The following is a 25,960-nucleotide window of genomic DNA, read 5'->3' as shown; positions in this document are numbered from 1 at the left end:
AAGTGTTTCCTCATGTTCAGAGGGAACTTCCTGTGCTTTAGTTTGTGCCCATTGCCTCTGGTCCTGTCACTGCGCACCACTGGAGAGAATGTGCCTTCATCCTCTATGCACTCCGCCCCCAGGTATTTACACACATTGATGAGATTCCCCCTGGCCTTCTCTTCTCCAGGCTGAACACTCCCGGCTCCTTCAGCCTTTCCTCATAGGAGAAATGCTCCAGTCCCTCAGTCACCTTAGCAGCCCTTTGCCTGGAGTTTCTCCAGTATGACCACGTCTCTCTTGTACTGGTGAGCCCAGCAATGGACACAGCACTCCGGGTGTGGCCTCACCAGTGCTGAGTCAAGGGGAAGGATCACCTCCCTTCATCTGTTGGCAATGCTTTGCCTAAGGCAGCCCAGGGCACCATTAGCCACCTTCACAGCAAGGGCTCATTGCTGGCTCATGGTCAGCTTGGTGTCCACAAGGAACCCCCAGGTCCTTTTCTGCCAAGCTGTCTTCCAGCTGGGTGGCATCTTTGTGACATGTTCAGTTGTTGACTGGGAACTCCGGACTCTGCCTTGAGAAGTTGAAGCATGCTTGTTGCTGGTTAAGCAGTTTTTGTGTATGTCCTGGAGATGGGCAGCGGATATTTTGAATGAAATGTGCAGAGTGTTCCTGGACGTTTTTTGGAATGTCTACAAGATGTGCATTAGCATCTGGTAATTTAATACCCAATAAGGACTAAAATACATTCTTTGGAAGAATAGCTCTAACGGGAAGAGAAAATTAAAATGCTTCTTTCGTCATGTTATAATTGGAAATCAACCTGACCTAAGAGCATAAATCAAAGAGAAACTTTCATTAAGATTGCTCTGTCCTCACAATTCACAATGAAGCAGAACTTTCCCGTGCACATCAGCGCTTTTTTGTATTTGATCAGAAAGGGGGCTGGGTGACCGGTACCCAGTCGTCCCTGTCAGTCTTCCTTTTTGTTCTCAGTAAAATTCATCAGCTTTGCCAATAGGTAAGTCCTTTCAAGTCCCGGGAAGAGATAAGAACCTGTAAAGTTTTGAATCTTGCCACCAGCCTTAATGAAGCTTCATGATTCAAAAGGTCGTTTTTCATTGATCTTGCTGACATGAATTCATGTTGATTGGGTATGCTTTTACATTACCAGATCAATAAATGCCCACATCCAGGGTTTCTATATGGCATGTGCTTCAGGACACCAAGTAAACCAAGTCTTTCCTGGTGCTTCTGATCATGTACAGGGTTTTTTTTTAATGCTGAAATTAACACTGGATAACAGTTTATTCGACTTGTTTGAGCGTTCAGTAACACACACATCCCAGCCCCGCAGATGCACAAAGAATATTGTGAAGCCTTTTGGTACAATAATAGCTCTAATAAGGTTGCCTGTTGTTTTGCTTCAGTTTCCTTCTGCCATACGAACACCAGCGGTTGTAGCCTGGGCAACTGAAGTATTGGTGCACAGTGTTGGTGCAGTTGGACATAAATACAAGGCTGTAGGTGGTCAGTACTATTCTGGTATTCTTGAACTTCTTCACCTCTCCTATGAAGAAAGGATGAGAGAGTTGGGGCTGTTCAGCCTGGAGAAGAGAAGGCTCTGGGGAGATCTTATTGTCGCCTTCCAGTACCTAAAGGGGCTCCAGGAATGCTGGGGAAGGACTTTTTACAAGGGCATGTAGTGATAGGACGAGGGGGAATGGCTTCAAACTGGAAGAGGGCAGGTTTAGATTAAACATTAGGAAGAAATTTTTCACTTTAAGGGTGGTGAGGCACTGGCACAGGTTGCCCAGAGAGGTTGTTGAGGCCCCCTCCCTTGGGCAACCTGGTCTAGTGGGAGGTGTCCCTGCCTATGGCAGGGGGGTGGAACTTGATGATCTTCAAGGTCCTTTCCAACCTAAACCATTCTATGATTTATGAACAAATCTAGTCCCCTGCAGTCTCAGCACAATAACGCAGGAATATAGCTCAGTACCAACTTCGAATATAAAGCTGGTCAAAACAGAAGCAATGTTCTGAATGATCCTGCTGCCAGGAGAATAAGTCCATGTTTGCTTTCACTACAGGTAGCTTGCAGGGGTCTAGGCTGGGTGCAGGTTCACTTGATTTATGCACATCACCAGCGCTGGATCCACGTTGCTTTCTATGAGCCACTCTCAGTGACATGGAAGTGCCTCAACTGCACTTTGCATTTGTTGCCAGTGCTGAAAAGGGAAATTTTCTGCATGTGTTGCTTAATGTCATTTCTGCAGTTTAAATCTTAGCAGGTCCTCAGCCAAATTCATCCATGGTCAATCTTTCGTTCTCTATCAGCCTGAACTCACCTTTCTCCATGTCCTCTGAAACGCCAGTCATGTCCTCTGACTGTTGCACTGCACGTGCCTCTTTCACCATAGTGTCTTTGCTTCCATGTCCAGCAAGGCACCTTTTCAATCAGTCCCTTCTGCATTGTTTCGGGTGAAATGCATGTTTTCTGGGCTCAGGCTTGTAGCAGTCATTTCCCTTGGGGGGATGACATTAGCTCCTGCTCGACCTGGTGCTGATGTAAAAAGCCTGATGCTGAATGAGCCATGTAAAACGGGGCTACCCATGGCTCTGAACCCACCATTTTCTTCCCCAGCCAGCCCACCAGTGGCTCAGCCTTCCCCAGGAAAGCTGATCCCCTCTTCTCAGACACAAGAGTCTCTCCTCCCAGAGGTAGCATCCCTCCATTGGCGGGAGGCAGTGATGCGTTTGCTGTCACTGAAGCCGCGGCACCTGCAATGCTGGTGGCATGTGGTGGGACGCTTCCTGGGGGTTTGCTGTCTGTATTGCTGTGAACAGCCTGGCACATCTGTGAGCAGCCCGAGACCAAGCTGGGTGGCACCGCTGCCTCTGCCAATGCCAGCGTGCGGTGTTTGACAGCACCTTTGCTGGGCACTTCTGTTCCCACTGAACCAAGCACTTGGACCAGAGGCGTCTTGGCAGATGCAGTACCTTGGCTTGTGTTTTGCAGGACATCAGTCCGAGTAGTCAGAAAAGCCCTTTTTAGCTTTAAAACCTGGGGCTCTTCAAGCTTTTTAATTGTCTAAATATAACTTGAGAATTGCTCCTGGCTCTCACGAGCACCGGGAACGTGCTTCAAACAGAAGTGACTTGGGTGTGCAGGGTGGGAGAGTGGGGCTTTGCCACACCTCCAGCGTATCCATACCCTAGGGGTTTTTTCCTAATTTCATTTCTATGTATTAATGTAGAGTTCGGTTGGTGTGTGTTTTGCTTGGTGAGGAAAAAAAAATTACCTTCTGTAGGATAATTACTTGGGGAAGTTTCTCCTCTATTTGTTGCTTCTGTATCGCAAGAGTGTGCAGCTTATTCATAACCAGGGGGGCATCCCCTGCTCCAAACCACCCAGGCAGCCCAGGGCAGCGTTGCCCGCATGAGCTGCTGCTCCTGCACAAGCGTTTTAGGTGGTTTGTAGCCAGGATGGGACCACCAAACTCATCAACTCCATTCTGCATGTAGCTTTTGCCAGCTAATGCAGTTTTAAAACTCAATGTAAACCAGCCTGTCAATGACAGGTGGGAGTACCTTGTTTCTGGTGAGGACAGGTCTAGTTCTTGTATTTTAGTATATCTAGCAATGAAGAGTTGCCTGAAGTGCATGACAGTCTACAGATACAGCTCGCACAAAGCCTTCTGGAGGTAGAATGTTAAAAAAAATTTGAATAACTAAGATCAATCCATGGCTAAGCTGTTCATCACCATGTGTTAGATACCCACTAAAGCTGAAGACGAAGTCCTTTTCTAGGTTGTCTTTGTGGGGATCCATTTCTCATCCACAGTGAATCCACTGTGTGTGGGTCGATTTACAGATCGCGGGAGAGAATTTGATAAAATTTGATAGAGTTTGATGTTATTCCTCTATGATAGCTAAGCTTAGCTTGGTTTAATGCAGATCCTAGTCAGTTTTACAATTTTCTGCATTTAAATAGTATAACTACAAGATGCAAATGAACAAAACGCCCCATAGACTTGATTTTTTTTTTTTTTAATTTTCTTGCTTAGAAGATATCTCTGAATGTGGTGTGAAATGTCCTCTGTCCTCTGCAGGGTTGTCATAAACTGCAAGGTGGTGTTTTTTTTTTTAATTCTCACTGTGCGTGCTCGTGTCTTACTGTGCCTTCAGCCTTCTAGAGAGCCAGGTAGCTTTTGAGACTTGGATTCATCTAGGTTCAGGCATCTAAAATGTAATGTCAGGTCTGAGCTGGCCAGCTAGATTCCTCTGCTGGTGAATGGAGTAGAGGAGAGGTACATATAGGGATGAGTCTTCCATTGCTAAAATTAATCAAGATCAATTCCATCCTTCCTGTTGCATGCATGTTGCCATTCATGTGTGTTGCTGGATTCAGAGAATGTCTTTATGCTCTCTGGGTTTTTGTTTCTTGTTTTAGCCTGACAGTAACACGGATTCTTTTCTCTTCCCAGGGTGACTGTTGGATCTGTATGGAGCTTATGTCTACCTCGTTTGATAAGTTTTACAAATATGTATATAGTGTATTAGATGATGTTATTCCAGAAGAAATCTTAGGCAAAATCACTTTAGCTGTGAGTATTTTATTTAACCTTTTTTTGTGCATGTTTTTGAAGCTAATGTGAAAAATTGAGATCGATCTCACTCACGTGTGAGAAAACTGGTTGATCTGCATGTAGCAGAACTGCACCATGGTTTTAATGATCCTTGAGTATACTCTGACTTAACTTCAGTGCTGACAGCAAAGGCACCAGCCCCGTCCTCAGGGGTCGCTTCATGTCTGCTGGTGGTGGCATCAGCTGAAGCTGGGCACAGGTTGTCTGATCCCAAGGAAGGTGCCTGAATAGATCAGCTGTCTCCCCTTCCCTTGCTTGTAAAAGCGATTGGGCATTTATAGCCAGGACATGTGAACCCTCCCCCAAACTATTAGAGAGCAAGGGCCTACCCTCTCTCAAGTCAGCAGGGAGAGGTTGGTGCCTCTGTACGGGAGCTGGGTTCCCATCTCGTGGTGCCTTAGGTGGTGAAGTGAAGCTCACCCAGGGTATCTGAGTGCAGCCCTGCTACACAGAGCCCACTGTCTCCCTTTAAGGAGCCCAGTAAAATTATCCTTGGCTGTGCCAAAATGAGCCTTTTGTTGTCTAAACACAAGGGCAAGTTTTGGCCCTGCAAAACAAACTTTTGGGTTTGGGCTGTGGAAGAAGATGTGTTGAAAGGTATCCCAAAGCCTCTGTCCTGCTGCTGCCCATAAAAATCTGTCAAGTCCATTAGATTTCTGCAGAGGATGCTGTGCCAGTCCAGTCCAGAGAAGCATCTGGTGGCCTTATGCAAAGGCTCCCAAAAGTACAAGTGCGTCTTCAACAGGTGGGGAACCTGGTTCATGTTTTCTTGCCTTAACCTGGAAGTCCTGGCCCAATAGAAAGTCAAGGCTGAGCCAAACAAATTAGTTCTGCAAGGCTGCTGGAAGATGGAAGGCTGCAGAAGTGAAGCAGTGTTGAGAAGTAACAGTGGAAAATGGGAGTGAATGCTGAAGCCGTGCCATGTTGGTGAGAGATGGGCACACTGCCTCTGTATTGGCTTCAGCACGGGAACGTTGCAGTAAGCTGGTGTCCTGAGCTCTCCCAGTGATGGGAACCTGCTCAGCGAGTTGCAAACCGTGACGTCTTGAAAGGATATGGGCAAATTCTGCTCAGTACCTGATCTTGGGAGAAAACCATCTTCATTCTTCTTAGGGGCATCTTTATAAAATGTTGAGCCTGCCTGGACCTGCTGCCACTTCTGACAGCCGACAGGCTGCCTTGATCACTAATGCACGGTCACGGATTTAGATGTTTATAGCCAAGACTGAAAATCCTATCAAAGGCAGCTGATGGCCATTCTGCAGCACATGGGATGCATCATCTTGCCACCAGCCAACTAAATGCATTACTGTCCAAAGCAAGACTTGAGACATAGCCAAGAGATGGCTGGATAGGGTCTGTCCTTCCAGAGTAGTCTGCTTGGAGTTATATGTAATTGGGGGTGGGAAGGGGGGGAGGGAAGGGAGGGAAGACAGGTTCAAACTAGATTTTGTGGTCTGAGTTTCATTTCTGTCCAGCTTTTCTAGAAAACAAATGAGGAATGGCATTTCATAACTCTGGTATGAGAACACGCCCTGAGTATCTTAGACCTTGAAGGCATCCAGGTCCAGAAGGTCTATGTGTGCGCTGCCCTGTTAGCCCCACCATGTGCAGGTGGGTTATGTGCTGCAGCTCACAGCTGGGTGTGCTCCCCCCAACCACCCTTCATGTCACGTTAGAGCTCTTTCACCCCAGGCTGAAGAGCTGTGAGCTTCTGCTTCACCCACTTGAGGGTTGGGGCAGAAGCTTCTGGGCAGGGTCGGCTGGGATTTAAATCAACGAGCAGTCACTATGTCCAACAGGCTTTCTCTTGCTGAAGTTCAGATCCGAGCAGGCTATCCAGTCTCATTCCGCTGTGGACTTGCCTAAAAACCAGTTGGTGCTTTGTTGGTCAGAGAGACGTAGTAACTTCTGCTGCCAGAGCAGAAACCTGCACTGGAGGAGCAAGGGGGGTGGCTAGGAGGGGACAGCACTTCAGCTGCCCCAGAGCCTGCCAGGGCTTTTAATTACCTAAAGGCTTGGACATGGTTGGGTGAGCCTGAAGGAGCAGGCTTTTGGGAGTCATTCCTTGGTGCTAGACTTCATACTTAACTGTCGCACAGCTTCAGGGCGCTCTGCAGCACAACACAAACACCCTCTTACTATCGTCTTCAGGGCAGTCTTTTGGCCGTAGGTTTCAATGATCTTTTCAGCAGAAGTGAAATGAATTAAAACAGTGAACTTTCAGGGTTTTGTAAGAACATCTGGTGAAATCAGGCTCCCAAAGTGTCTCTTCTGTTTGATGGTGAATAGCTAAATTAGAACAGCCGCTTCTGCTGCTCCTCACACTGCTGCTGCTCAGGCAGTGCAAGGGGATTAGTCATTAGCTACCTACAGAAAAGGTACAGCATAGCCTTGAAATAAGTTACTGCTCAAGACAATTAACATCAGAAATTGCTTGACTTCACCTCTTGCTCCCCTCTCCTAGAGTGGGACCTTTCCGGGTTACAGCGAGTGCTTATGTGTTTACTGAAGCACATGCCCTCTCTCGTATCACCTTCTGTTTGTGGGAAAGACCGTGAGAAAAATGGTTTAATGACATGGCATATTACAGATTGATATCTCAACATATTAAATGTTTTTCCCCGTGTTCCTGGAGCTCCAAAAGTTTAATGATCACAGGAATATTATGACATTTGCTTATTTTTCCTCTGTTTCTCTTTCCTAGACTGTGAAAGCACTAAACCACTTAAAAGAAAACTTGAAAATCATTCACAGAGGTGAGTTCATGTCTTTTCTTCTCGCCTACAAAAATACTTGCAAGGATTTTAAGTGGCCTTTGCTTCACATCAGAGTGTAATTAGGATGTGTGCTACTGCGAGTGTGAGTACAGGTTTTGCATAAGTGGGTCCCCAGTGGCTGTTTCATTGCTGCTTCAGTCTGTGGTTTTCCATAAAAGTGCGATTTCAGGGTTGTTGGGTGTCCGCCTCCGCCTCTGGGCACGTGGCGTCTTTTGGGCTCCTCCATCTCCTCTTGTTCCTGGTCAGGGTCCGCAGCGGTGGCGAGCGCATCCACTTGCGTAAGCCCACCCCACGCCAGGGGGCGATGGCCACTGTGCGGCACTGCCGGTGTCGATTCTCCGCAGCTGCTGTTCTTGAAATGGAAACCTCCAGCCATGACTTACTGGTTTAAATTTCTTTCCCTTGCAGACATCAAACCTTCCAATATTCTTCTGGACAGAAATGGAAATATTAAACTCTGTGACTTCGGCATTAGCGGACAGCTTGTGGACTCCATTGCCAAAACGCGCGATGCCGGGTGCCGGCCGTACATGGCGGTGAGTGGGGATAAGCTGGCGTCCCCGTGGGCTGGGCAGGATCTTACCCTCCTTCTGCAGGCCTGGCTCAGCGTGGCCGTGCCTGTTGTCTGACTGACGTGTCAGCCTGTTCCCCGTGGGATGAGCACCCCCTTCCCAGATGAAACCGAGCTCTGGATGGAGCACTGCTGCTGGCAGCATCAGCAAAGGCATCCAGACTGTGGCAAAGTGACCAAATTCCCTTATTTTTGCTGGGTTCCTCTGCTGCTGCCCGTGCTGTGGCGCTGCACCAGAGAGCTTCTCTGAGCCTTCCAGCAGCGCCCGCTCATGCTCCAAAACAAACAGCGCACGGAGGAGGCAGTGCCGTCCGGGTGCGGCGTTTTCTTGGTCTGCAAGAAATCCATTTGCCACGGTAAGATTATGTCACAGGGGTTACTGCAGAGCAGAATTATAGTGCTTTTTGAAACCACTTTAATTCCAAAGTGTGCCATAACTTAAATCCAGGAGAATGGGGTTCTGGAGAGCAGCAGTAGCAGAGCAGCTGTGTGTAAATTGCTCGGGCTGAGCCGTGGCTCCTGGGAGTCTATCCCGCTTGTTTGCTTCCCTCCCCCTCCCAGGGAGAAAAGCTGTGGTGAGGATTTTCAAAGCTGTCTGAGGGTTTTAAACACTTCTGTCCATCGGACTGCTTTGAAAATGCATCGCTTGGTTTCACGTGAGCTGAGGGTACCTTGTGTGGGAAGCTGTGTTTCTGCTGCTGTCAATGTAACTTTAATTTTAGTGGCTGTGTTTAGCGCTCATTATTTATCCTATGGCTCTGTATGCTGAAAAATACTGTTTTTTGAACTCTTTTATCTACTACCAAGGAAACAAAAAAGGAAAATCTCTCTCTTTTAAGGTACAGTGCCCATCTGGTCTGGGGAATGGCTCTCAATGTGGCTTTTATCCAACTGTGGTGTCCAAGGCAAAAGCTGTCTGCCCCAGTGCTCATCTGTGCAAGCACAAAGTCTGCGTTTCAGAGCATCTGACCTTTTCCATTCGCTGTCCCCATAGCACAGTTAGTTACTCAACAAGCTGGAAAGAAGAGTACGGATGAGATCTGTTATTGGAGACCAGTGCTGTGGTACCGCAAAGTGTATGCAAGCCCCCGAGCTACGTAACGTAGTGAAACGGGGCAGAACGGGGCAGTTGGTGCAGTTGAGCACTTTTGGCAAGTGCATGGAGGTCCCTGCAGGGAAGAGGATCAGTCAGAGCTGCCCAGTCTGCTGTGCTGGTGGGAGATGGGGTGCTGAGGGCAAAGAGAGGTGCCCGGAGGGGGCTGGAGCCAGCGCCGGCTGAGCTCGGCTGACCCCAGCCTGGGCATTTGCATCTTGGGCCACAGGCACTTCCCATGGCATCGCTCTGGTGTCGACTTTTCCCCGTCCTCTGAGGTGTGTATTGGGTCTGTAAAAAGGGCCCTTGAAAAATTGCTCCCTTCTTTCCCCCTCCCAAGTTCAGTGGGCTATAATTACAGGAATTAATGTTCCTACTTTACCTTAAAACCGTGGGTAGATGGTTAGCTTTACACAGGCTGTTGGTTTAGTCGTGACGTGATGGTTACCGGCGTGTCTGTAAATAGCTGCGTTGCTTCATTTCCCTGGGGGCTTGGGTGGGTGGGGGCTTCCGATCGCCCCTTCTCTTTCCTCCCTGTCTGCGCGTATCTGCTCTGCTCTTCCCTGCATCTCCATCACCAGCTCCGGACTCTGCTGGATTTTTAAGTGAGCAAAAGTGTTTTGGTTCATTTTGTGATTTTCAGAGCCTTGGCACGGTGTGTGGTTTGTGGGACGAGCCAGCAGCTGGTGGGCGGTGTGGGAGACAGCTGGCCTCTTCCCTTCTGCTCGGTGCATTCGGTGACTCCTCTCCAAGTACACGAGCATTTCCATGTACTGAGAAGCCTGGGAAATGGGGAGGTGTCCTCAGTGTGCAGGCACGTCCACCAGCTCTTTCTCCAAGCCCGCAGGGACCGAGTGATGCTGTGATCAAACCTGAGTGTACCTGGGAGGGAGTTAGGTCAGTCATATGCCTTTTGAAAGGATTTTTTTTTCTTTATTGGTGCAAAATAGACACCTATTTTTGGTACAAAATAATGTGACTATATTCAGCCAGAGCAGTTCTGATAAGGGCTGCTGGATGATGCTCCCCAACGATGAGAGCGTGGTGCTCTGCAAGGCCCGCTTGGCCCGTGGCACGTGCAGTAATGATTACAGCGTGAGCACCTGCCCCCCGAAGGAACCTGATAACACCATGCTCGCTGGAGCTGGGTCCCCAAGTAGCCGCTGATAACAATAACATTGGATGTTGGCCAGTTGGACTGGGAGCGGTCTGGTTGGGCAGCAGGAGCCACGTCCAGATGCTAAGGCAGCGCTGTGTGGTTTAACCAAAATTGCAAGAGCTGTCAGGGAAAGCGGCGTATCAGCCTCGGAGCTGCCAGCGCTGGAGAAGTTGTTTTGCTTTTGGCTTCGAATTCCCCTGTGGTCGTTACATTGAGCTAAAGGCGTACATGTCGGTGCCTTGTCTTCACTGGAAGAAAGGAAGGAAGGACTGAGCCCCCACGCCACCCGAGGCAGCAGCCTGCGCCCTGCGCCACCCGGGCTGTGTGCCGAGTGCTGGGGGACCTGTGCCGGCGCCAGCATTGTGGGTTTGCTCTCGGTGAGGTTTCGCAATGTGTCTTAAACCTCAAATGCAGCATTAAACCTGCAGTGGGGGTGGGATTGCTCCCGCCAGCCCCTGCTCCTCCCTGGCGGTCCCTGCCTCGCTTCCTGTGATAGCGGGTGCTGCCGGTGTGGGTGGGAGGGGAGGCCCTGTGTGCTACACTGAAGCTGGTGGTCTTTGTGGCATTACTACTTTTGCCTTCTTAACGCTCGAGTGAACATGGTTTCTGTGTCAGAGAGGAGGGATGAGACTGGAAGCACCTGGTTTAGGTGGGGGAGGATCCAGCCAGTGTGAAGATGAACGTCCTGCCCTGCGCTGCTCCTTTGGGACCTCTCCAGGGGCAGAGTTTGATGGTGTCACACACATCCTCGGTCCCTCAGATCCTTTTCCCAGGTCACCCAGAGCTGCCTGCTGCAAGCTGTGTCTGTGTCCGAGTGCCAGTGCCCTGCGCCGCTTCACCCTCCCTCCCCTGGGCTGCCTGCCGGGCAGATGTTGCTGAAAGTTATGGAGATGAGGGAGTGTTATGATTTGAGGAACCCACAACAATTTATTGTCGTTTAGACAATTATTCTCTCAGCCAGTGACCCCTCCCCACCCAGGAAGGGGATTTGGGAAAAAACAAGGAAACCTGGGGGTTGAGATATAAACAGATTTAATAGAATAAGACTATAATTAGCATTAATAACACTAAAGAACCAATATTGATCCCGATACCAACATAAAATACCCAAGGACTATACTCAGCCCATTCCATCTGTAGAAGCTGTGCACCCCCAGCAGTGACAGCCCATGTGGGACACTGTGAGTGCTGCGGCTTCAGGAGGAAGGGACGGGCTCAGGGCTCTGGCACCGGGGCAAGGAGTTCTCAGGATGGCAGCCATCAAGGGAGAGAGAAACTCCTCAGCAAACTTTCTAATTTATGTTGACTGTGCCATTCATGGTATGAACTAACCTTGTTGGCAGCTTGGGTCAAGTGCCCGGGTCTTGTCATCCCCGCACCTGGTGAGCTCGGAAACACTGAGACCTTGAAACCCACACACCATAGCTGGCTGTTAATATTTTCACAAAATCAGGCGCTAGAGTCTTCTAAAAGTGCAGTCGTCCCAAGCATTAGAAGAGACTTTACTGGAAAATAAAATTACTGAAAGAGAAATTAGCCCTGTGTCACTCAACCCAGGACGGGGTGGGCAAGGGATTGCGCGGTGCCGGGGGGGGTACGAGCAGCCTTCTTGGTGCTAGCGCATGGTCCGTGTCCCAGCAAACACACTTCTGCCTGTCCCTGCCCGTGCACGAACAGAGGGCCAGTGCAGAGCCCCGTTGCTGCAGACCGGTGCTCGGGATGTCTCCCCTGCTCCTTGTTTCTCCCCGGCAAAATGGGCGCTCACTGCTGGCATCGGTGTCGGGGCTGGGCGGCCGCTGTGTGCCCACATTCAGATGGGTCATGCATGGGAAAGGAAGACTGCCCAAGGCGGGTGACAGCAATGGCTCTGAGCGCTGCTCCTCTGTCCTCCCTGTGCAGGGGGAGGGAGAGGCTGCGGAGATGCGGGAGCTCTCGGCATCCTTTGCCCAGGCAGAGCCGCAGGAGGAGTCTCTGCTTCAGCTTCGCATTCCTGACCCAGTGCCCAGGTTTTCACCGGGTTCAGCCGTTCATTTATCTGACCCGGCAGGCTGCTGGTTTGAATTTGTGCTGCTAAAATCCTTTTGGATGCTCCTGAATATTGCTGTATGTTGGACTTCTTTCTTTTCATTTTTTTCCCCCTCTGAAACTTGGCACCCAGCCATAATTTTTTATGACTGCAAAAACAGATTTGGGAGGAGACTGGGAGACATGTGGCACTGTCCCTCTGCGAGGAGTGCGGACTGGATCCTGGCGCTGCCACCCATGGCATAGCGAATGCTGGGGGAGATGCCTGAGCTCTGAGGGCAGCCCTCCCCACTCGCGTGCTGCTGCTGTCACCCATGTGGTTCTGGCGGGTTCGGCCGAGAACATAACCTCCACTTACTCATTCACCGGCTAAAATTGGCCATGAGGTTCACCCAGCGTGGGACTTCTGTCCAAACTTAGATCCTTATATCACATGGTGCAGAGCCTGTGCTGAGCAGCTCCATGGCCGGACTGAGCTCCTGTCTTTGCGTTGGTGCTTCCACCCCGGCGGGTCGGGATTTTCCTCCTCACCCGTGGAGCTGCTCGCCTGCGCAGGCAGTTTATCTAAACCTGGGGAAACGTGTCAGCAGCCGCCCGTGCAAGCAAGACTGCTCGGCCAAAAGTATTGTGGGGAGGATGTGAGTTTTGTGGAGGAGAAAGGGGGCTGTGTGTGGAGAAATCATTTTGGCCACGAGGATTTACATGGGAAGTGCCTAAAAGTCAGGTTTGGGGGATCGTTGCCCTTGGGAGGCGTTGGAGGTTTAGCTGGAAACAGCAGGCGGCTCCTGCTCACCCCAGGGGTGCTGTGTGTGGGGCACGGCTGGCTGTGCTGGGGCAGCCACGTGTACCCCCCACTGCCCTGGTCAGCTGCACGAAGGCTGATGGGAAGCCACAAATGACAGGACGTGGTCATCAGGGCGGTGAAGATGCCGAGAGGGATGGGCAAGGCTCCGTAGGGCCGGGTCAGGCGTTGGGAGGGGAAGCGGAGGGTTGTGCAGGTCCCAGGTCTGCTGGCGTGAGTCTCCCGTCCTCCTGGAGCCTGTTTGGCTCTCGCCGCTCATGGGGAAGGCTGATGGGATTCTGCTCCAGGAGCAGAACCATGGGGGTTTCGTTGGGGGACTGTCCACCCTTGTGCTGAGCCTTTTGCTACCACGTGCTCGGCGCAGGCTGGGGGGCTGCTGGAGCCACTCGGCAGCACCAGCCTGGTATAGAAGAGTCCGAGAAGACCCTCCCACCGAGTGGCGAGGTTCAGACTGGATCCCCTTGCGTTCTACACTCCTCGGAGAGGAGACTAGATGTGGCTGGATCCAGGCTTAGCAGTAAAGAAGAGTTTGGACCCTAGGTTCTGCCACAGAGTGGCTTTATTTCAGCTTGAGCTGGACATCTCCAAAGAGACCCCTCTTGGTAGTTTTCTTGTGCCTTTTGAGGTGTTCATGCGCCTGTCCACACAACATGCACGGACTTCTTGTCCAATCGATTTAACAGCTGCTTTTCCTCTGCGATGCTTGGAGTAACATCTTTCAAATTTTTGTCTGCTCATGCAGTTTCATCATCTTTGCCTCTTATCCGCACTTGGGTCTCGTCTGTCTTCTGTAGACTTCAGATGGAATGGTTTCTCTCTTTCTTTGAAGGTCCTTTCCTTGAATTATAGGCTTGGTCCCGTTCATCTCATTGTGAATGACTCCCAGCATTTCTCCTTTTCGACTGAGCAAATGTCCAACTGAAGTTCAGTTATGGTTTGCGGCCCAAGGCTTCCACACTCCAGTCACTCATGCCAAGCAAAATCATTCATGCCCAGGAGAGCCACTCAAGTTTCAATTCAACCTAATTTTAAGCGATCACACAATTAATTCTAATATTCTGTAAGTAAACTATTTTAATCCCCAGCACAGCCTCCCCCCGGCGGCTACCCTGACACCCGGTCTGGATGCAGCAGAGTCCACCCTCCACTTCCTCCTTCCATTCCCTGCTGTGGTGTGACCCTTGGTGGTGGAGCAGGTGGGGCACGCCGCCTTGTTCAGCACCAGGTCCTCAAGAGTTCATAGGGTGCAGAAGCTCCCGATTTCCCATAAGATGGATCGGGGCCAGGACTAGAGCTGGGGGTGAGGGCTGTGCTTCGCAGTTGGAAACTTTCATGGGTGATGAGGCCAGAAGGACGGCCCATTGAATGCAGCCAGGGAAGCCTCCTGATCCCGTGCCCAGACCAATGGCTTCTGGTTGAATGGGAGACATCGTTTAGAAAGAGAAACCAGATTTTAAGGCTCAAACTGCTAGTGACTCCATTTGCCGTATGATGACTCACCTTTGCTGATGACTATCTGCATCTTGTTATGTTTGATTTCTGGTTAGGATGTGTGTGACTTCATCTCTGGACATGTTCTCTTGGTTCCGTTTCTCTGCTGCATCAGCGAGTCCTCTAGGATCAGAAGCCATCCCATTGCACTGCTTCCTGCTGGACTCCTTTTTTCAGTATGTGTTTGGAAGCTTGTGCGTTGGTTAGGCTTTAAGGCTGTGGAAAAATAACTGAGCTTCCTGTAATTCAGTCTTTTGTAATTACTTCAAAGACTTCTAGAGTATCCCCACCAAAATTGCAGGCCCTCAGCGAGGTTCTGTGACAAAGTTACTGAGTGGGGCTGAAACAATACCTACAGCCCTCCAAAACTTCTGCCTCTCCAGGGCTTGGCCTAGTTAATCTAATAAAGTTCATGGAAGCAGCAACGGGGATGGCATTGAGGGGATGCGTTGAGCTCTGTGTACTTGAGTGTGGCCTTCCAAAACAACGCCAGAGGGAGAAGCCCTCCAAAGTTTCTGTCCTGCATTAAAGATGCCTCTTCAAGGGTTGGAGAATCTACCATAGTGCCCATGAGGTTGTCCTGGCCGTTAATTATGCTTCTAATACCATCTTTTCAATACGAGTAACCCTTGTTTTAATGGGTGGCCATGGGCTCTTGTTCCTACTTTGTTGGCAAAATTAATGCGTGCTGAATACTTGCCACCACCCTTCCCCAGCAGGTACTTTCTGACTCTGATGTACTCACCTCTTAAGCTTTTCTTTGAGGAGATTAGCGACTGAGCAGCTTATGCTCTTAAGGCAGATTGGATTGTATTTTATGGCGATGCAACAACCACCCCCCACCCCCCCACCCTCCATTTTTACAAACATAGACCCTGAAATTTAGCAAACTTCCAGCGTTTCTTTCACCTGCGGAGTATATAACAAGAGCAGCAGTTCCTAGTGCGTCGCCCCAGCTGCACACCTTCAATCGCGATGCTCCTCTGGGAGCTCTCCTGTCGTCCTCCCGAGCCCGTCTGTCACCCCGGGGTGCTGCTTCCTCTGTGTCTGGCCCAGTGAGTCAGTGTCCAGCCCCAGCCCAGCTTACCAGACATTCAAATCTCATCAGTTCCTCAGGAACCCATATTTATCACACCCGCAATGTTTTTATAATATGGAGAATTTAGCAACACTAATTTTATATTTTCTTGGATATTATTAGCTGTAGGCCAAGGAAAGACAACACTGAGGTCCCATATAGACCTTTTTCCAACTCAATAGAGTTCTTTTAATAACAGTTACACTCTGAACTCTATCAGTGGAGCCATTTACTAATGCAAATTACTGATGCCTGATTTAGTTGCAGCCCAGACAATGTGTAGCACAAAGTTTATTACAGCCATGCACTTACTTTTTTTAACAAGACGAAGAAGGTCATCGAGAATATGCTGTGCCAAGCCCAACGGGACCTCGTTGCCTTCATTAATGTTCCTGCCAGTCTTTCTGGGCCTCACAAGTGTCCCCCCTCCACCCGTCCATCACTTTCCTGGGATCTTCCTGCTATTGAGATGGAGGAATTCAAACGCTGTGAGGAAAGCCAGCTGGGAGGGGATGGTGATCCCATGCGAGCGGAAACCAGCGTCTCCACCTGGAAAATGCTGCTGGAGAAGTTTTTAAATGAAACATTCTCTCAGAGTAACTATGTAAAGGAAATAGGAGGGGAGGAAAGGCCATTCTCTAGAAACATGATCTCTGCTGATAATCTCCATGCAGCCGCGGGCTTCGTGGCTGACCTGGGTGAGGGGGAGGGACAGGAAATCAAGAACAGGGGATTTGGGAAGGAATGTCTGAATGCAAAAGTCCAAGCAGGGATGAATATTTTGGCTGAAGTCTTTTTTGACAATAATGATACTCTTACTTCCTATGTAGTGTTTTCTTTCAGAAGGTGTAGAAGCAGTGCACAGAGATGGTGTTGCTACTGCTCTCCTAGAGGTGGTAGATGGAGGAGCAGGGGGAAGCGGCAGGTCCAACAAGCCAGCAAAGACAGAAGAACTCCTGTTCTCTGCTTCCCTGTCAGCTCTTCCACCCATCACGCTGTGTCTCCTTTGCTGTGTCACACGCTGAACGAGGAGCCGTGTCTCCTCCTGCATCCAGGCTAGGCTGCTGTGTAGGGTGCTGCACAACCCCTGTAGCAATTGGCACTATGATACAGGTCCAGAAAAAACAAAGTGCTAATAGCTTTTTCATCGGTCACCTAGTACTGAAGAGGAGGGATATAACCTTAGAAAAGACTTCACCCAGCTCAGTGTGACTGTGATGCCTCACTTGCTCGTGTGAATGACTCACATCTGTGCTCGTAGACGGAGGCTTTTGCAGCACTGAGGTCACCTTCTGTGAGCTCCTACATGCCCAGGAGGAGATCCAGAAAGCTTGTTAGGCTTCACTGCACATAAAAATTGAGATCCATATGAAATGAGACAACTCACCTCTTTAGCAGCCAGTAGAAGAATTTGGTGTCACCAAAGGGAGATTGCTGTCACCTAAGGGAGAGCCACTGAAACTTCCTGTAGAGCAGAGCCAGTAAGACTGACCAAGACGAGTGGATGGATGTTCATGTGTGTTTGGAGCTCCACCAGCTACCATAGGGCTGTATCTTAGGCACCGAGTTCTGCTTGAGAACCAGCCTGGTGAGTCCCCTTGAGGACAGTCACCTCACAGAGCAGGACTGCCTCTTTTCTGGAGATGGTGGCCATGTCCACAGGGCTGGTGGTGAGCTAGAGAGGTGAACGGTCAGGCTCTTCCTCAGACTTACAGTGTCCGATCTGCCAGCCCAGCCCTGTAGAGAAGTCAAGGAAGGGGTTCACAGGAATGAAGCGTTTGGAGGTCTCTGGGAGCAGATGAGAGGGAGCTGTGTGCAGTATCCTCGCACCCTGGAGGAGGAGGAGACAGGAGAAGCAGGTCCGACAGCCCAGCAAGTCGGTGCCCCCTCGCCTGCCCTGCTTTGTGCCCATCGCTTGGGTCCCAGCCTGGGCTGTGCTGTGACACTGACGCTGGCCATCGCCCTGTGCTCTGCTTGAGTGTGCAAGAGGCGTGTGCAGGGGAGAGCCCTGAGGGAAGAACAACTGGCTCTTCACTGTAGGAATATTCTGGAGAAATACAGCAACGTGAAGGATGAGCGACAACATTTTGCTTTACTGAACAGCAGAAGAATTTCCCAAAGTAGTTATTTATGGTCCTAAAGATGGTTGCAATTGCTGTTGCACAAGCCCGTAGGCAGCTGTTCAGGGACATCGCTCCCCTCCTTGCTGTGGCTTCGGTTTGGAGTTGGCCCCAAGAGCCGCGTCGTCGCTGGGGCAGTGACGGGTGCTTCTCTCTGCACGCGCTTGCCGAGCCTCTTGCAGGGCACCAAACGAGAAAGCCACAGTAATGGGGTCACCACCGCGGGGGAGACAGCGTTTTTGTCTTGAGCATCCCTAAACAAATACGCATGTGGTATTTCGGTTAACACAGCGGCAGAATAGCATGCTAGGGAGCCATGGCTCTTGCGTGCAAGGCTGGGATCCAGTTTGTGTTGGAGCAGCGAAGGGCTGTTAACTCTGCCTGGCCCGGTTCGTCGCTCGCTGTGTGGTTTGCAGCTGAACTTGGCACAGCTGGCGCTGCAGCTGCAGCCCCACAGCCCCATTTCCAGATGTGCAGTGCTTTACCTTGCTCCCGCCGTCAGCCAAAGCCAGGGAGGTCCCTGGACTTCATTTCACACATTTTTTAGTGCGAGAAGATAGTCTCCAGCAGAGACTGGCAGCTTCCATCTCGCATCTGTCTGTTCCCATGGTTGGAGCAGAGGGAGAGTTTGTATCATGTCGGTTTTATTCTGCCTTTTGTATTGCAAAAATTTAGCTCTTTCTGGTCATTCTTCACTCCTGGTAACGTTTTATTTTCTTCTAGTTTAGGGATGCTTTGGCCAGAGCAAATAAGAGTTTGTGACGTACATTTTAATGCCATGTAGACAGTTTTGAATTTGCACTACACGATGGGATAAAACTCCCTGATTGTATAACAGTGAAAATCCAGATCTGAGCTTCAGAACTGGGTTTTCCCAGAAAACCCAATTGCTCTTTAGCAATGTGAAACAGCTGAAGACTGCAGGAGTCGTGTGTGCATCTGTCCTTGTGTCACACCTGAAATTGCATGTGCTTGCTCAGCTGGGGGTTTGGAGGAGAGGGAGGATCAGTGCTGCTGACTCATTTTTTCAGTCAAGATGCTGGTGCTTAGGTGGACGCTGAAATGGAGAGAAGCCCCATGGCAGCCTGCACCCTTCTCTGCTGCATTCACACCCTGCCTCTTGGCACTGTCAGCACATCCAGAAGAGGGTCTCCATCTCAGCCATGTCCTTTCCTCGCTTGTGCTTGGCGTTGGGACACCTGACATGAGCCAGGCTTTGTCTGCAGCCCTCGTTCCAGGTCCCTGGAGTGTGACATGCTGACTCCTCCTTTGTTGGTGTTAATTGCTCCCATGTCATCTACATGGAAAATTCCCAGGATTCTTTCTGCTCTGTATTTAGACAGGATTTATTTTGGTCCATCCTACTTTCCCTTTAACTGTGCCTCTGTGGTCTAGGGCCAAGTCCCTGTTGCTACGTCTGCTGGGTGGTGGTAACAGGCTGCCCTGGTGTGGGTGGCCCAGAAGCTCTGTCTCGCCAGTGCCACCTACCTCACCAGTCCCTGTAACACGCAACCCTTTAGTACTTTACCCCCTGCCCAAAATACCTGCTGTCCAGGAAGTCCTGTAATTCCCTGTACTGCATGGAAAGCAAGTCCTTCTGCAGTCTGTGAACTGCTCTACCCCACCATGGCACATCCCTATGGATCTGCGGTGTGGGAGTCCCGGCACTGGCAAGGCCAGCTTCCCCGTAATTTTGTGTAGGCCCATGCTGACTGGTCCCCAGTGGCAGCCTCCAGACGTTGAGGTGTGTCCCCAGCAGCACACAGTGTCGAGCCACCCACTTCCATTCCTGCACACCAGCATCCATCACATGGGTGGCATGCCCCACGGTGGTGTGTGTGGGACTACAGAGACAGTCTCTTGTCACAGAGTGATCCTTGTTTCTGTGAAGTGACTGTGATTTTCATGGTGGGAAGCTGTGTGCCAGCCAGGGAATACATCTTCTCTTGCCAAAATGCTTATGGTCTGGCATGGATAGCAGCCATGCCCCAGAGAGCTGCCTCACTGTGGGGCAGTGGTGCATAGTGGTCTGCAGCATGGCTAGCATTGTTACAATCATCAAATCATCGAATCTCAGAATGTTTTGAGTTGAAAGGGACCTTCAAAGATCATCTAGTCCAAAACCCCTGCTATTCGCTAGATCAGGTTGCTCAGAGTCCTGTCCAACCTGACCTTGATCACTTCCAATGACAGGGCATCCACAACTTCTCTGCGCAGCCTGTTCCAGTGTCTCACCGCCCTCATCGTAAAATATTTCTTTCTTATGTCCAGTCTAAACCTGCCCTCTTCCAGTCTGAAGCCATTGCCCCTTGTCCTGTCACTACAGGCCCTGGTAAAAAGTCTTTCTCTGTCTTTCTTACAAGTCCCGTTTATATATTGAAAGGCTGCAGGGAAATCTCCTGGAACCTTCTTTTCTCCAGGCTGAACAACCTCAACTCTCTCAGCCTTTCTTCATAGCAGAGGTGTTCCAGTCCTCTGACCATTTCTGTGGCCTCCTCTGGACCAGGTCCATGCCTGTCTTGTGCTGGAGACCCCAGAGCTGGATGCAGTGCTCCAGGTGCGATCTCATGAGAGTGAACCAAGAAGGCAGGAGGAGCCACCAGCATCTGGCAGGAGGGGTTGAAGGCAAGAGGATGCTTTGCCCAGAGGGAAGGCAGGACTAGTGTTGCAGGGCTGCAGTCACAGCAGCATGGTCTGGGTGTGCTGCTGGGCTGATGGAGTCCAGCTGTTGTGGGGCCTGTGACCTGGGGATGCTGCAGGGGGATCCTGTGGGGCCGTAGGCAAGCAAGACTGCTGGGGGTCGCAGGTCCGTCATAGAATCATAGAATCATAGAATGATTTAGGTTGGAAGGGACCTTGAAGATCATCAAGTTCCAACCCCCCTGCCATGGGCAGGGACACCTTCCACTAGACCAGGTTGCCCAAGGCCATGTCCAGCCTGGCCTTGAACACCTCCAGGGATGGGGCCTCAACAGCCTCTCTGGGCAACTTGTGCCAGTGCCTCACCACCCTTAAAGTGAAAAATTTCTTCCTAATGTTTAATCTAAACCTGCCCTCTTCCAGTTTGAAGCCGTTCCCCCTCGTCCTATCACTACATGCCCTTGTAAAAAGTCCTTCCCCAGCTCTCCTGGAGCCCCTTTAGGTACTGGAAGGCCGCAATAAGATCTCCCCGAGCCTCCTCTTCTCCAGGCTGAACAGCCCCAACTCTTTGGTCATGCCGCCCATGGCACTGAAGAGGGGCAGGGCAGATGCAGCATCACTCACCAACGTGATTCATGAGAGTCCCTGGAAACTCCTTTCCGGTACAGGGGGACAGAGGAGGTGCCTACTGCACCACGTCTAATGTGGTCTGTTGTTCTTCTATACGCCTTCCTACTGCTGGCATTTTCCATTTACTTTCTGAGGAATATTTTGTTCACAGAAATACATCACTGAGAGCATTTTGACTTTTTTTGTACCCATTAGGTGATGTTATTCCACATGTTACTTCCGAGCAGAGGACAGCTTTGATTTATAAGTCTGAGCTCCTCTTGTCCTTCCTGATCTTGAGTGTGAGCCAATGCTCACCCAGGGGCTCCACCTTGAGATGTTTGCTTCTTACTGAAATGTCTAGTAACTGCCTGAAACATCTAAGAGCATCCAGATCCTGAATGTTCACTGCCTATCAATCCTTCCTCCCCCCAAAAAAGCAATAAGCAGGGGCTGGGAATACACATTTTCTATTCAGATCCTCGCCCCTTTTGCTGGTTTTGCATACTTTTCGCATGCTGTGGAGAAATTGTCATAGCATTTCTGTTTGCTGTATTTAAAGAAATGGATGCTTGTATTGGCTATTAATTCCGTATCAGCTGATTTGGTAGTCTCTTGTTATGGTGTACCTAACATGGAAAGACTGAACTCATCCAGCAAAGGCAGGATGCTGGGTTACGAGCAGATAAAAGCACGGGTTTACCTGCAATATAAATGTGATTGGTTTTGACTGAGCTACAAGATGAGCAGGTGAAAGGCTGATGGTAGGTTCAAGAGAGTTGAATTTTAGTAATTTGAACAACAATTGGACTGTGCTGAATTGCTGCTGCAAATCACCTTTTACGCTATACCTCCATAAAATCAGTGTTTTATTCCTTAAGATGTTTCTCTGCTGGGGCTGGATGTTTGCCCTGGCAACAAGTTTGCCTCTAGGGATGTGCCACGCTCTGCCCAGTGGGGTGAGTTTTTTCTAAGTTTGCAGATGCTTCTCATTCCTTCCTGCATGGCTCAGCATTTGACTGGTCCTTCTTCCTGTTTCAGCCTGAGAGGATAGATCCCAGCGCATCCAGGCAAGGCTATGACGTCCGCTCAGATGTCTGGAGCTTGGGGATTACATTGGTGAGTGAGTGGGGTTTAAACCCTTTGTGGCGCGGTACTTTCCTGGTGGGTAGCCTTGGTGCGCTTTGCAGTGTGATGGAGTTGGTGTCAAACCCATGCTCGAAGCAAAGCGCAGCTCCGCTGCTGTGAAGCGTTTGCATGTTGTGATTGAAGTGGGCACCTCCTGGCACAGGAAGAGCATAAATCCCTTCAAGGCAGATGGCTCTCCTGAACCCCTGAGGATACGTTTAGCTGCAGCTATGTTTTGCAGAGAAAGAGATGTGAGCAGGGAAGAGGTGTCGGATTTTGCCTTCAAAAAATCTCAGATGAGAAGGGATGGTGAGCATGGTGGTGCACAACAGAGCATCCAGCCTGTGTAAATAAGCCTCTCACAGCCTGGCGTCTGGTGTACTTCGGCTGTGCAGAAGACTTCGGTTAATCTTGGATCCCGGTTGCTGACTCCTGTCTGGCTTAAGCACAGCACTGCTGGGTGCACACATTGATAAATGGAAAAGATCTTCCTTTCTCGAGGTGGTGAAGTAGGAGAGAGAGCAGAAGCAATAAGTATGTATCAGTAGCTTCTCTCTTCCCCACGGGTGTTTGAAAATGCTCATTTTCATTGTCCTGCGAGGAGCAGGGAGTTTGACTCGATGATTCTTACAGGTCCCTTTCAACTTGAGTTATTCTATGATTGTATGATTCGCATTATCCATTTTCTCTAGTGATTGTTAGGAAGCCTGGGAAGGGACTGGAGGATTTTACTCTCGTACTTTTGAGCACCTTAGTAAATGCATTGGTTCATTTTATAGTCAGTGGAGGAGAAGACATTGTCAACAAGAAAGTATGGCGTAGCCAGGTTAAATCTGGAGGTGCTCCTAACGTAGGCAGCAGAACTTGCTATTGGTTGAAACTTCCCCTCCTCTTCTTTCAGCTGAGCTTCGTATAGAGAATGGGATGAAGAATCTTATCTTAGTCTTCCTTTTGGGAGGTTGAGGGTCCTCACAGACATTTTCTTACCCCAGTTGAACTTACCTTGTGTAACTTGCCTGGTGCTGTTGCTGTCTCTCTGCAGTATGAGCTGGCCACGGGGCGATTCCCCTACCCCAAGTGGAACAGTGTGTTTGACCAGTTGACACAAGTAGTAAAAGGAGACCCACCGCAGCTGAGTAACTCAGAGGAAAGGGAGTTCTCCCCGAGTTTCATCAACTTCGTCAACTTGTGGTACGTGTTTCCTACTGAAAGCGCTTGAAGTTGGCTTGTTTTGTCATTGCTAGATATTTGGCAAGGGTCATGTGCCAAGCACTTAGTTTCACATTCCTGCACCAACGTGAGGGTGAGGACCTTTCACATTTCACTGTTTGGGAGTGATGGGAGACTTGTCTGGGTGGGGGCTGAAGGGCAGACCTTTGCTGGGTTTCAGTGGTCAGAAGAGGCATGATAAGGCCCATGCCGGGAGGTTTGTGTGACCGGGTAAGGCCCTGTTCCTCGGTATGGCACAGCCTTGGGACAGACCTGCTGTTTGCCCTTTCTTGTGCAGGCAGAAGCTCGAGACACCTGGCAGTATTGTCTCATGGTTGGGCTGAGGATCTATACTGGTCCTGCCTTGTGCCTGGCAAAGCCAGGAGCCTTCCCACCCAGTTCTGCTCAGCACAGGTCAGGACCTGTAGCGGGTAGCTTGCTTGTTCGTTGGCTTCATGTCAATCATACGTCAGGGTCAAGACTAGAGGTGCTTTTCTGCGAGGGCAGAGCCTCTGCAGCATGGTCAGCCTTGGGGGGGAGTGTGCAGTGTCGGCGCAGGAGAAGCTTGGGGCAGTCCATCGGCCTGCCACGTGTGTGTGGTCCTGCTTAGGTTACGAGGCAATTGTGAATTTTCAGATTAAGTACTTTTCTATCAAAATGTGAAAGGTGGTCAACATAATTTCGTTAACCTAATACCGAAGCACACGGAGATCCACCAGTGAGACCTGCGTTCCTTTTCTGGGACCTTTTGGCAAACCGAGGTGATGGACATCCTGAGGACAGGGGTGTCTGGCTCAAAGCTCCGTGACAGGGCGACTCAGCTCTAGACAATTTTATCTTTCAAGAGGTTTTGTTTCAGGGTTTTCCATCCTCTGGAGATGCGAAAGGTTTGGGTTCAAAATGGGAGAGGCTTTTGGCTTTGGGTTTTACTCTCTTTCAGAATTGTGAATTTTTATGGAGGCCAGGTTCCACGTTCCAGCTGGCTGCAAGGAAGTCTTTGGGCTGCAGAAAATAAAGCATCAAAATGGTTTGCTGCTCAAAAGAAGTTTCCATTTTTCTGTCAAAACTAGTGTGGTATTTGGTTAGAAAGTCAGAGTTGCTTTCCCCATGTACAGCACAAGCAATAGTTTGTTTCCCACTCAGCTGTCCCTAGAGATGCCCGATCGTTACAGAGTTTGCAGAGCCGGGAGCTGGCTCTCCTGCTCTGTGTGCACGGGTGAGTTTGGCTCCAGATCACCCAACAGAGGAGCCTGTGGGGCATCTCTGCTAAACACCAGCCTCTTGGGCCCGTGGGTCTGATAGGTAAATTGAGATTTCCAGCCCGTGTACCCCTCCCAGGACCTGCTGCACTGGAACAGCCACAACACATAGAGCACGGGACAGTTTTCAGTCTATAATTCTGGTTTTTGTTTAATCTGGCTTTGTAAATAATCTGAATTCTGCCTGGAATATTTATGATGTCTTCATATCAACACTGTAATAGATATTTCTCTTAATAAGCTTTAGTAAGCGCAAATCTTTGGTGTTACTAAGCAGGCAGGTGAGTCTCCAAAAGGCTTTTTGGTGCTTTTAGGTGACAGCATAAATCTCCTGGGCATTACCCTACAAATGTGAATCTAATAATCTTCTGTTTTCATGCATTCAGGAGTCAAGAAAAATGTTGAGAGAGAGTCCTGCAGTGTTGCTGCCTGCTCACCATGATAGATCAGGGAGGAAAGGATATTTTCGATAACATTAAAAAGTTTCTGGGAGGTTTTTTTTGGGTGTTTTGTTTTGGGTTTTTTTGCGATTTGCTTTGGATGCCAACAGCGCTGTGAATGCCTGGGTGGAACATTTCCCGCCTGCAGCCCACCTCCCTGCGACAGACACCTCTCCAAAGTTGCGCTCCTCCTGGGACTGCTTACAGCCATGCAGCTTTCTGCTCCAGAGTTTGTGGAGTGTCCCAGCTCTGCAGCTGGACCGTGCTGGCAGCTGCGGAGCTCGCCATATGGCAGGCAGCACGGCGAGCTCCTCCTGCGCTGTGCCCAGGGAGGAGATGAGATGTTGCTGCGAAGGCTGTACGGCACCTGGGGCGGCCACTGGCCACTCCAGACCCACAGCTTCACCTCAAGCTGCAAAAGAAATTAAAGATTTCTAGAATTGCTTTATGAAAGCATGCATGGAAATTTCGGAGCAAAGCTCAGTCTGTGAGCTGGTCTGACTAGTTGACTTAAAGGAGGAGCACATTTGAACCCCCAAAGTCACTGAGGTTGGAAAATGAATTGCAGTTGGGTGGCAAAAGCTGCAGTGAGGGTGTTTGTGCGGCAGCCCTCCGCCCCCACGCAGCGCTGCAGGCAGGTCACAGGACAGAGCGGTGTTCATTGCCCTCTGCTTCTCCGAATAGCCTGAGGCCACGCAGTAGTGGTGCTGGAGCTCGAGAGAGGTCCAGCCGGATCCGGCGGGGATGGACAAGCAGCTGTTGGGAATTCGCCAAACTCCCCTCGTTTGGACAAGACCCCGCACCCCCCTTTCTCCTCCTGGTGGTGCAGCTCTGGCTCCTGGGGCCGGGGCTGCTGGTGCTGCGTGTCACCGAGCCCCGTCCTCCAGCCCCTCTGCCTCTGGTCCCTGTCGCCTCTCCTGTACCC

At 50.1% G+C, this 25,960-nt stretch overlaps 1 protein-coding gene across 1 annotated transcript in view; it reads left to right on the top strand.

Annotated features, from left to right (window-relative positions):
- MAP2K4 (mitogen-activated protein kinase kinase 4) overlaps positions 1-25,960 on the top strand; it is a 71,063-nt gene that overhangs the window by 35,905 nt on the left and 9,198 nt on the right. The window contains exons 5-9 of the mRNA XM_009894357.1: positions 4,470-4,589; positions 7,339-7,390; positions 7,820-7,947; positions 22,041-22,118; positions 23,170-23,318. Coding sequence (XP_009892659.1) covers positions 4,470-4,589; positions 7,339-7,390; positions 7,820-7,947; positions 22,041-22,118; positions 23,170-23,318 — 527 coding nt within the window. The remainder of the gene's footprint in view (positions 1-4,469; positions 4,590-7,338; positions 7,391-7,819; positions 7,948-22,040; positions 22,119-23,169; positions 23,319-25,960) is intronic.

The sequence above is a fragment of the Charadrius vociferus genome, unplaced genomic scaffold, assembly GCF_000708025.1.
Source record: "Charadrius vociferus isolate BGI_N301 unplaced genomic scaffold, ASM70802v2 scaffold121, whole genome shotgun sequence".
NCBI classification, from domain to species: Eukaryota; Metazoa; Chordata; class Aves; order Charadriiformes; family Charadriidae; genus Charadrius; species Charadrius vociferus.
This window is presented reverse-complemented; position numbering and strand designations above follow the sequence as displayed.